At 51.1% G+C, this 11,009-nt stretch overlaps 2 protein-coding genes across 5 annotated transcripts; one reads left to right on the top strand and one right to left on the bottom strand.

The window, feature by feature from the left end:
* The first annotated feature begins 279 nt into the window (after nucleotides 1-279).
* Nucleotides 280-7,273, top strand: CUEDC2 (CUE domain containing 2). 3 transcript variants are annotated; one of them, XM_031955760.1, is made up of 10 exons: nucleotides 280-407; nucleotides 1,817-1,936; nucleotides 4,469-4,556; nucleotides 5,013-5,156; nucleotides 5,398-5,459; nucleotides 5,612-5,706; nucleotides 6,137-6,316; nucleotides 6,523-6,584; nucleotides 6,773-6,833; nucleotides 6,913-7,273. In XM_031955760.1, exons 3-10 carry the CDS (start codon nucleotides 4,483-4,485, stop codon nucleotides 7,057-7,059), a joined length of 825 nt encoding a protein of 274 aa, XP_031811620.1. In that variant the 5' UTR covers nucleotides 280-407; nucleotides 1,817-1,936; nucleotides 4,469-4,482; the 3' UTR covers nucleotides 7,060-7,273. The 3 variants fall into 3 exon arrangements, with proteins under 3 accessions (XP_031811620.1, XP_031811618.1, XP_031811619.1); XM_031955758.1 differs by having other exon boundaries at nucleotides 281-407; nucleotides 5,564-5,706; XM_031955759.1 differs by lacking the exon at nucleotides 280-407 and adding an exon at nucleotides 708-793 and having other exon boundaries at nucleotides 5,564-5,706.
* Nucleotides 7,274-7,474: 201 nt separating this feature from the next.
* Nucleotides 7,475-9,775, bottom strand: FBXL15 (F-box and leucine rich repeat protein 15). 2 transcript variants are annotated; one of them, XM_031955757.1, is made up of 4 exons: nucleotides 9,576-9,775; nucleotides 9,090-9,243; nucleotides 8,304-8,838; nucleotides 7,475-7,909 (listed from the first exon to the last, which is right to left on the bottom strand). In XM_031955757.1, the coding sequence occupies exons 1-4, from the start codon at nucleotides 9,614-9,616 to the stop codon at nucleotides 7,833-7,835; spliced, it is 807 nt and encodes a 268-aa protein (XP_031811617.1). In that variant the 5' UTR covers nucleotides 9,617-9,775; the 3' UTR covers nucleotides 7,475-7,832. The 2 variants fall into 2 exon arrangements, with proteins under 2 accessions (XP_031811617.1, XP_031811616.1); XM_031955756.1 differs by having other exon boundaries at nucleotides 8,333-8,838.
* Nucleotides 9,776-11,009: the final 1,234 nt, after the last annotated feature.

Raw genomic sequence — 11,009 nt, 5'->3', positions numbered from 1 at the left:
AGTTGGGCGCATCCCGGGGCTTCCCTGCGCTACTCTCTCGCTCCCGCGGAGGATCTCCGGGGCCAGCTAGAGCTAAGTTCTGCCCCAGACGCTGATAAATAAGGGGGTGTCTTCCCGCCAGCCCTGGCCCCAGACCCCAGCGGCTCTGGGGACCACTGTTGCTCCGGCCGAACCTCAGTTTCCCCGTGTTGAATTGGAGGGATTGCACCAGGTGACCAACTCTGAGTCCATGACGTCAGACTCAGGGAAGCCCCCCCCCCCCCCGCATTCGCCCCCCCCCCTTCCCTTATCAAAGATGGCCGACACGGGGCCGCTCTAGGCCGCGACGCGCTTCTCTCGGTGGTGCGCGCGGGAACTGCGCTGCTGCGCGGGACGAGCGGCTGCCTGCGCCAGCGCCGGGAAAGCAGGTGACCTCCCCCTTCCCTCCCCAATCCGCCTCGTCCCCGCTCTTCCGCGGGGCCAAACCCGGCCCAGCCACCCGGAGACCGCGTCGAGAGCGGAGGCGGGAGTCCAGGCCCGGGCCCGGGGTCGGGGAGACCCGAAATTCTATGGGCGGCGAGCCCGAGACCCCCGTTCCGCGCTGCGCGAGCGCGGCCTTGGGGCCTGCAGCCCCGCGTCGCCCGCCTCTTTCCTCCGCCGCCCCCGCGCCCCTCCCCCACCCAAACTGTGCCCACCCCCACCTCTCCAGGCGCCCGTTTCCCGCGCCCTCCCCTCCATTCTCGGGCCCTTCGCCTCGCTTAGCCTCAGTTTCTTCACCTGTAAAATGGGGTGATAAGAGGTACAACCTCACGAGGTGAGGGTCTAATGAGATAAGTCGTGTAAAACAGTGTGTAAACCTTAAATTGTTCTTATCATCATTATTATTCCAGGCACCTCCATCCTCCGCCACTTAATCTGTTCGCCTCAGTTTCCTTACCTGTAAAATAGAGGTGATACTAGCGTCTGCCTTATAAGGTGGTTGTGAGGGAGGATCAAAGGGAATGACTTGCACAAAGCAATCTTCGCACCTTAAATGGCTATTATCTTTCTTATTATTCCAGTCACCTCCATCCTCCTCTCTATCACTTAATCCATTAGCCTCCGTTTCCTTATCTGTAAAATAGAGGTGATACTAGCGTCTGCCCCATAAGGTCATTGGGAGGATCAAATGAGAACGCTCGTATAAGGCAATTTGCGAATCTTAAATTGCTATTCTCATTATTGTTGTCCTGGTCCCCTCCATCTTCCTCTCCATCTCCATCCTCCATCGCTAAAATCTATTATCCTCAGTTTCCTTACCTGTAAAATAGAAGTGATAACAGCCCCTGCCTCATAAAGTGGTTGTGAGGATCTAATGAGATAACTTATATAAAGTAATTTGCAAACTTTAAAGTTCGATATGAATTCTAGCCCTTATGGGATGATAGTCTATACAAATCATTATCCCCCTCTTTTTCCTTTTCCCCCTCATCTCCACCCTAATCGAGATCCTTATCCTTGTCTCCATCCCCAAGAGGCTGCCTCCCCATCCCCATCCCCATCCCCATCTCTCCTTATTTATCTCCTTGGCCCCTTTCCATTCTTGTCCATCTGCTGCTTGGCTGTGGGGGAGGGGAGCTGGGGCTTAGCCCCGGGCGAATTTCTGGCCAAGGAGATCCTCATCAGCTCCCAGGTGGTGAGGGGGACGGTAGTGTGGGCTGCCATGATCAGGAAAGGCTTTCTAGGAGAGGCTGGTTGGGAAAAAAAGAAAAGGAAGAAAATCTGAGGGAGTCTGTGGGGTAGATTTTTAAAGAAAATTCACATTAAGCAAACTTTTTTTTTCTTTTTTTTTTCCCAGGAGTACTTTTTTAGGCCCTCTGCTGGGACATTTGGGGAAAACCTAAGAGCTGATAATTTCACAGGACTATGAGAAGAACCCTAGTAATTTATGTACATTTGATCCTCCCAACTCTGTGAAGTAAGTATTACAGTATAATTAATCCCTTTTTTTTTTTTTTTTAACAGAAGGTGAAAGTGAATCTTACAAAGATTGATGGGATTTATTCCTAAGCTTACAGCTAATAAATATGTAAATCAACATTTGAGGCTAAATTTCTCCCTACTTCATTCATTCACTCTACCACACTGTTCATATCTGTGTGGAGTGCTTTCCAACCTTTTGAGGGTACAAGTAGCCGTTTTTAATGTTGTAGGACCTACATACACATCTACAAATAGTTTCATCTCCTTGGAAAAGTCTATGAAGACAATTTAAAAATACTACAAATTCAATAAGACTTCAGAATAATGTTATACTTTATTATTCCTATGCTGTAGACTTGAAAAACATGTACATTATATATTCTGTATGCTTATTTATATATTCACAGACTCCTTACAATAAATTTCCACAACTTCCAGAGATTCTTAGCCAACAAGTTGAAAACCACTGGGTCTTTCTTCATTTTTCTCTTTTTCCCTTTCCTTTCCTCTCTCGTTCTCTGTGTCTCTATCTTGACTCCTATCTTCAGCAAATAAGGTCCTGTCTTTCCAACCTAAACCCATTTTAATGTTGAAGGAAACAGTCAGAAAAATGAATAAAAAGAGAGGGGAATAGAGCTGCTTTTTATTCCAATCTCTTCATTTTACAGATGAGGAAATCGAGGTCCAGGAGGAATAAAGTTCCTTTTGTTATTACTTTTTTTTTTAAAAGAAACAACTTTCAAAGATCACAGTAAGTTAGGACAGAAGCATTTCTAGAACCCAGGTTTCCTTACTCTGGTCTGGTGCTCTTTCCATTGATACCATGGTATTTTTCAGGTCCTCAGAGCCCGGGAAGAGAAAAACCATTTTCTTTTTCAGAAAGAGCATAACTTATGCTTATTTATCGTTTCATAGTACAGGTCAGGGCTTTTCTCCCTAGCAGAGGTCCCTAAGGAAATAACAGGCAGAATTTGGGAGTAATCCAGCTTTGGGAGCACGTGTCAATCATTGCTAGAAGCTTCCAGAGGAAGAGGCTAAGGGAAGGATCTTTGAGGGCTCAGGTTAGGTACCTCGGAAGCTTGCAGGGGGAAGCCTCATTGTTCAGGGCCTGAGCTCGGCTCCTTGGTTTCCCCAGGAGCATCTCATGGTGGCAACATAGCCCCAGCCAGCCTTTCCTACAGTGAGTCAGTTCCCTGAACTGTGAAATGGGGGGCTGGACTAAGTCCCCCGTAATAATGTTCTGGCCAAAATGCAGTTTTTTGGTTTTTTTTTTTTTTTTTGAGAGCAACTCTTAAAGAAAAGCTATTGTCATTTGACCTATCCTGACAAGATTACTGATTCTTAGATATGACCTCATGACCACACAGGTCCCTAGTGGTCATCCAGCTCAGTCTTCTCATTTTATAGTTAAGGAAACAGGCCCAGAGAAATGATTTTTCCAAGGTCTCAGAAGGAATAATTCTCAGGCAGGATTTGACTCCATAGCCAGCACTTTCCACCATACCTCATTGCCTCACGTTTTCATTGCTCTGTGATTAACGTGCAAATTGATTGTGTCTCACCAACAAGACTGTGGGATCTAGAACTGTGATTTCTTTTTTCTGTCTCAGAAAACTGTAGCTGATCACTCAAGTGTAATAGGGGGTGCTTTCATGAAGACTTTGCCATTGATAAAACTGTTAATTATCTCCCAGAGAACAGGGTGGTAACTGAGTGACCCTAGCGTTTGACTGTTGGTCAGTTGACATAGATTGGTTGACCATGGATGCCGTGATGATCTTCTCTTAGCCTCTCTCTAGAGACGAGGTCTCAATAAAGGATCGTAGACCTAGTCTCAGGCCGCAGCTGAGGAATCCCTCTGGAGTAGAGAGAGAAGAAATTCAAAAGTCAAAGGCCCAGACTGGTGGGATGGGTAAAGGGGTATTATGATGGTGAAGAAGAGAAATTGTGAAATAACTTTTCCAACCTATCCTATCCTCTGCCTTCTAGAAAAGCCCCTTTGTCTGAATGAACAGGTGGGTGGCTCTGGGATTCTGTTGTGGGTAGGTCTATGACTCTGAGCTCTCCCCCGCTGGGGGACCAGACAATGGGGACACTTGTGATCAGGCTCTCAGCCAGATGGGTTTTAAAGGGCTGGGATTCCACCAGCTCTGAAGCATTTGACCCTGGGACCTCTGGGATTCTAGCCAGAAGGGTCCCTCCTGAGGGCTGGTCTGGAGGAGGGGCCCACTGTCCCTAAGACCTCTTTTACCCACAGACTGGGCTTCCCCCACTATTCATCTCTGAAGAAAAGGAGAAAGGTGGGAGAACTTTAGGGATCTTATATGGACCCAGGGATTCAGTCTATAGGGAAGCAGGGACTGGGGGGCTAAGTCTGAGAGCAAAATTTGGCACTCATCTGGCTGACAGTTTAATGATAAAGGCTTAGGAAAAGACTGGCAGTGTTCCCCAACACAAGTGAGGTTAGTGAGCAGAAGCAAGGATGGAAAAGACCAATGAGGGTCTCATATATTCTCTGCCCCTTCAGGAAAGGAGAGAGCAATGGAACTCGAGAGGATCATTCGAGATACTCTAATCAGCTTTGCCCAAACTCATGTTCCAGATGCTGATCTCAGGTATGTGCTGGCTCCTTGACTACTTCTTTAGCTCTTCTTTTATGAGCTCTGCCTCTCTGAGAAGGCATTTGGGGAATGGAGAAAGGGCTGGATAGCTTAACATGCCCTCTGGGTACCTCCCCAGGTCCTCCTAAGGAGTCCTTCTCTGAGGGGAAGCATAGTTATTGTGGATTTTCTACCAGAATGCTTGCCTTTGTTCATTGGAAAGATACATAGATTGAGCTTCAGTGTGAATTTATCTGCCCAAAGTGACAGAATGAGGACTTATAACTTGGAGTCAAGGATAAGGATTACATAGCCATATAGCTCTCTTCATCGACAATCTCTGGGGAAATGAGATTCAGCCTTATCTAAATGCTCCTTAAATTTTGTTGAGAGAACAAGTCTCAGGAGTTGGGAGCAAGTGTGGAGTTGTTCTTGTCTGACCTTCCACCTCTCTTTCTCCATTCTTTACAGTGGTTTGGATGAAGTTGTCTTCTCCTACATAACTGGGGTCCTGGAGGACTTGGGTTCTCCAGGGGCATCAGATGAGAGCTTTGACATGGAAGCTTTTGCAGAGATGATGGATGCCTACGTGCCTGGCTTTGCCAAGATCCCTAGGTGTGCTGGGCTTTCTTGTAACCTCCTTGATCCAGCCCTTTCCTTTCCAATTCCAGATCTTCCCTGGGCATGCTGGGGCTATCATGCTCACCTATCTTGGGATGGGAGAGGGTAAAATTGGAAGAACTTGGCTGGGAAGGCAAAGAAAAGACAATCAGATGATAATTTCAGGTTTACTGGGGTGGGGCTCTGAGGGGAGGACGGAATGGCTCTCTCATCCCTGGTCCTGCTTCCTTCTCAGTGGGACAGTTTGTGAAATGATGTTCGACCTCTCAGGCCGCCTGAGTGATGCAAGGAACAAGGGTGAGTTCTGGATTGGGAAAGGGAATGGGTTTTAGAGCACTTATCTGGGACTTGGCCCTGCATCCCTGTGTCTGATTGAAAACCATGTACTCTGTACCTTTAAGAAAATATGTGTCCCAAGAGCCAGGAGGATAATGTTCCTACTTCTCCAGAACATCTCCAGAGCCTGGAGGAAGGCACCCAAGAAATAAGAAAGTCTCAGGCACATACCTCTCCCCCAGTCCTGGGAAAAGGCACAAAGGCTGAGGTATGAGATGGATGGGAGTGGGTAGAAAGCAGTGAGATTATACCCTGAATGGTGGAAAGAGAAGGTGGCTTTTTAGTGGGCAGTCAAGTGCAGCCTAAAAAGGGATGTGGACCCAAGAAAGACCTGGATTCAAATTCCATCTGTGATATTTACTGATTGTAAGACCTTGGGCAAGGGAGTTCACCTTTCTTAACTTCAAATTCCTCTTCTGTACTTGTAATACTTACCATATATTGTGAGTTATTGCTCTTATGGGTACACAGTTAACAATCTATTTAATGTTGGTATTAAGTAATGGATGTAGGTGGATAGAACAAGTGCCCCCCAGTCTTATATCTTTTGGAGTGTCATGTGCTTATATGTCTATGTGATGTTGGGGAGAGATTATGTGACCAGCTTCTGGGACTTATCAGCTGAGCCTACCTTACAGGAGGTGTGTGAAACCGATGAGCTACAGGCTGGGATACAACTGCTACTGGAAATGTTCCCATCCTGCACAGTGGGGAGGGCAGAGCGAGCACTGGCCATGGCTCGGGGGGACCTGGAAGAGGCTGTTCACATCATGGTAGAGGAGAAAGCAGAGCCCCAAGCCTTTGGCAGCAACTCAAAGGTATTTGCCACAGACCAATCAAAAATGGTTCTTCAGCCTGCCTTCCTTATTCTGGCCAAAGATGGAAGGGATACAAGGAACTGGGGTGGATGAGGAGAGATGGATATAGATCCAACCAGGGCTGAGTGTGGGGAATGCCAAAGGCAACCCCAAATAAATGGAGACACGGGCCCACATCTGCTATCTCATTTTGCTTTTCCTTCCAGGACACGTCAAGGTTACAGGGAGTTCCCAAGAAGGAAGAAGTGAAATCCTTCATTCTACAAAAGTGAGTTTGCGGGGAAAGGGAGATGGTTATATAGAATAAAGTAGTCCTACAGGGCGTAGCTAAACAGCCAGTTAGAATCTTCCCACCCAGAAGGCCTGCATTGGGGCTCCTGGTTTTACCCCAAGTGCCTCTGACGTTCCCCCTAGGGGGTCTGAAGAGGCATACTAAGCTGGGCTCCATCATGACAGGTATATGATGGTGGACAGCGAAGAAGATCAGAAAACTCATCGGCCTGTGGCCCCAAAGGAGGTGAGTAGGTTGGGTATGAGGGAACAAGGACTCCCTTTTCTGGCCAAGGCCTCATGCTCACTCCCTGTACTCTTAACAGGCTCCTAAGAAGCTGATCCGATACATTGACAATCAGGTGGTGAGTACCAAGGGTGAACGTTACAAGGACATTCGGAAGCCAGAACCGGAAGGGATGAAGTCCACTTACATCAGCCTCAAACCAGCCCGGAAGTACAAGTTCCACTGAATATCCCCACTGTGGGGAAGTTGAGGACTGTGGGCCAGGGGAGTCTAAAGGAGTTGGGGATAATGGTCCAACAAGTCAAAATAAGACAGCTGGTTTAGTTCTGTCACCAAGGTCTTGGCTAGGGGTTTATGAAGCTTGTTCTTCCCAAGCCAAGCTTAGTTTCAAAGTCTCTCCTAAAACTCCTTCATTTAAGTAAAGTGGCAGGAGCGAAGCATGAGAACTGTTTATTTGTCTTCAAGGGGATGGGCATGGAATATGGTAGCATGAACCTCTTATTTCTCATCATTACGTATCAACTGGCAAGACCCTTATCTGATTTCCCTCACCCTTCCCAACCCACCCAGGTCTGGGAACACACACTGGGATTGTCCTGTTCTCCATATCCTCTCCCCCACAGCAGCAGAGTTGGGCCAGATTCAAGTAAAGTTTTTTATTTCTATCTTTCCCCAGAGAGAGCTACCTACCCCTCTCCCCAGGCTCAGTTAAGCACTCTTTCTTTCTCCCTTTTTCCCCTCCTTCCTAAACTGGTGACACTATCCAGGCTCTGGTCCCAGTGAGGGATAAGGAGACAAAGGTGGAGCCCTCCAGCACAGGTTGTTTCCAGATCCACAGTCCAGCTGTGTTCACCAAATCCCCAATCCTCCACCTGTCACTGATTGGTCAGATTTGCAGGTTGACAAAAGGAGCAAAGCCCACAACATCCTGCAACAGGACCAGGGCCCGCTGCAGGGGTGGTTCCACGTCAATGTCCACACCACGTTTCCTCAGGGCACTCAGGCTGGACTCAGCCACATCGTGACAGTGACGTACTCGAAGTGAGCGCAGCCGAGGGCAGTACTCTGCCAGGGTCCTGAGGGAGGGGGGGGCAGGTAAAGGGGGTCTGTGAGGGCCAGGATGTGTGGCCTCTCCTGACAGACAGGAGGGGTTTGGGGGTCATCAAGCCCAGTCCCCCTGTCTAACAGGCCCAGTGAGAGGCAGAGACTCTTCTTTTAAGAGCCCTCAAAATTAGTGGAGGTGTTCTGGAACTAGAAGGTGAGGACTTTGCACTAGGTCTAGCCCCTTCATAACTTAATGTGACCATAGACAAGCCTCACCTCAAAAAGCACCATCTCCTTGCCAGGAGAGTACCCTCTAGGGTGGTCCCTTCCACCTGTTGCAACACTCCCTGAAGGGAGGTGGCTTGCACTACTTTGGACGGTCTAGTGGTTAGCCTGGTCCTTTATCAAGCTCCCTGTGGTGCCCACCTTGTAGCCCCAGTCCCTGGGCCCAGCACCTGATGGCGTCACTGCGCACTCGGAGACAGCCGGTGAGGTCCAGGTGTTCGAGCTGCGGGCAGCACCGGGCTAGCTCCTGCACAGTGGCGTCCCCCACGTTCGCGTTGACCGCCAGGGAGAGGGATCGGAGCTGGGCCCCGCGGCGCTGGGCCAGGTAGGCCACAGCCGTGTCCCGGAGCTGCCGGCATGCCGTGAGGTCCAGGGCCTCTAGGCACGGGCAACGGTCCGCGAGGCCCCGCAGTGCCAGGCCATCCACCCAGTCGCAGTGGGCAAGTGAGAGGCAACGCAGCTGCGAGCAGCTCAGGGACAGCGTCACCAGGGCCCTGCGGCTGAGCCGCCCGCAGCCCGCCAGCCCCACGCGCCGCAGCCCAGGGTTCCGGCTCAGCACCGGCTCCAGGTCCTCATCGGACAGCCAGTCACGGCACGACTCCAGGCACAGCTCTTGGAGCCCCTCCGAGTCACCCAGCAGCCGGCCCAGGGCTGCCCGGGGAACCAGGGGGCCCACCTGGGGGAGGTGCCCACGGGGCTCACACCGGGGCCCCGGGCTGGGCACCCGGCCCCCATCGCTAGCCCGCCCGCCTCCTCGCCCCTTATTCCCAACACCCCAACCCAGGTTCTGACTCGGGGATGGGCTCCTTCAAGGATCTAAGACCCTCGCCCAAGCTGGAGCAAGTTCCCGCCTCCGCCCGCCCTTCCCGCCCCTCCAGGCCCCGCCCCGAGGTCCCGCCCCGAGGCCGCAGGGAGGGGCGGAGTCACCTGTGCCGAGTCGAAGCTGCGCAGGCGCGCCAGGTGCAGTTGCACGAGCGCCTGGAAAGCTTTGCTGACGCGCTGCAGGTGGAGCAGCTGCCGCAGGGGGACGCGGCTGAGGATGTGCGGGAGTAGGACGTCCTCCCACGGCAGGTCCAGGAGCCTGGGGCGGGGCAGAAAGGGTCTGTACCCTGCCTATCCCCCGCCTCGCGCAGTCCCCCAGGTTTGGGCAGGGTCCCCCAAACCTCCTCAGCCCACGCGTGACCCCCCCCCCCCCCGGCCCCCCCGCCCCCCCCCCCCCCCCCCCCCCCCGTCCATGTCCCCACGAGTGTCCCTCGGTGGTCTCCTCCAGATTCCTTTGGTGCGGGGCTACAGGACTCTCTCCCTGGGGACCTTTCCTTTCATCATTCTTCCCTTCCCCAGCCTGCCTGACCTAGCAGAGGGAGGAAGGGGGGAGGGGCGTCTCCTTTTCTGGGCCCCTCCCGTCCTCGGTACCTGACGGCCCCCGGCTCTTGCTCCCCCCCGGACGGCTCCATCTGTAGCCCCGAAGTCTCTGCCAGTCCTCGTTGCGCCTGCGCAGTGCTCTCCTCCGGCAGCTACGAAGGCTAAGGAGCCGCCTAGCAAAGCCGTCAGACCTGCTCAATCGATCGCCGTCTCCCAGAGCGTCCTATACTTAAAATCTCCCGGCAGAAGCCTGAGCTAGAAGCCGAGAGGGCCGGCCCGATGGTTTTTTAGGAAGGAACGGCAAAGGGACGACGAGTCACTGCGCTTCCTGAACTTGCGGGGGGGGCGAATGCGAGAGTGCACGCCCCGCAGGTAGCTGGTCCAAAGAGATGCGAGGCTGGGACTTGGTCCAGGAAAAAGGAGCAGTGTCCCGCTTTACCTGTTAGCCGGCTTTAGACGAGAGGTTTCCCCTTCTTAGAGCCTCTGGAACAGATGGTGGGTGGATTAAACCACCCATAAGGACCCGTGCGGCTCAACACGGTGTCGTGCGAGCTAGCGGGGGCTAACTAGGCAAGGCAGCCGAACGGGAGAACATGTCGCCTTCCCCAAGTCCCCTGCCTTTGTCGCTGTCTAGGAGTCAGCAAGCAAGGGAGGAGGCGGATCGTCTAGAAAGTCGGACTTTGAGGTCCCCTGGCACATTCCCCGAGGCAAAAAGCCAGACTTGCCTTTCCCTAACCTTTCTAACCCCCTATTTCTGAGTTGGAAGCGTGTTTACTGGTCAAAGAGCCTTTTAGTAGATAAATGACTTTCGGAGTCCTCCAATTTTAGGTTAGGGATTGTTTTGCTTTTGTATTTGTATTCCTACCCTTTAGCACGGTGCCTAGAACTAGTACGGACTTAATACAATTTTCTTTTCATTTGAAGTGATTCTCAAAGTCAAATTCGAATCGCAGCTGGGATGAGATGTAACGACTGTTAGATTTAGGATCTTCTGCTACCCCCACATTATTTCCCTTCTCTATGTCTCCATTAGTGTATTAGGACAGAGCAAACGCTCTTGCATCTATCTGCCTTCTCTAAAATATGGGAATCACATTTTAGCAACTCTTTGTCCTTACAACACCCCATGAGATGAGGACATTTCATAAGTGTCCACTTTGAATGAATCAGTGGAAAGAGCCAAGACGGCTTTCCTGATGCACAATGCTGGCTCTTTCTCTCCTCACTGAGTCACGCTTCGTTCTCAGGGGCATGTTCTCGCCTATACGTCTATATTTTATACTGTATCATTTTACTTTTGGATAACAACATTGAGAGGTGGAAGGCATTATCCACAGATCTTTGCACTCTCACTTCAGGATATCTCGGGTGGCCGTGCTGAGACACTTGTGGAACAAACAAAACCAGAACTTTATTCCATCTTCTGCAGGGCAACCTAGTCCTATTCTGTTCCAAAGTGGGAGAGTGGGTAAGGATGGAAAAACT

The sequence above is a fragment of the Sarcophilus harrisii genome, chromosome 2 (assembly GCF_902635505.1).
Source record: "Sarcophilus harrisii chromosome 2, mSarHar1.11, whole genome shotgun sequence".
Classification (NCBI taxonomy): Eukaryota; Metazoa; Chordata; class Mammalia; order Dasyuromorphia; family Dasyuridae; genus Sarcophilus; species Sarcophilus harrisii.
This window is presented reverse-complemented; position numbering and strand designations above follow the sequence as displayed.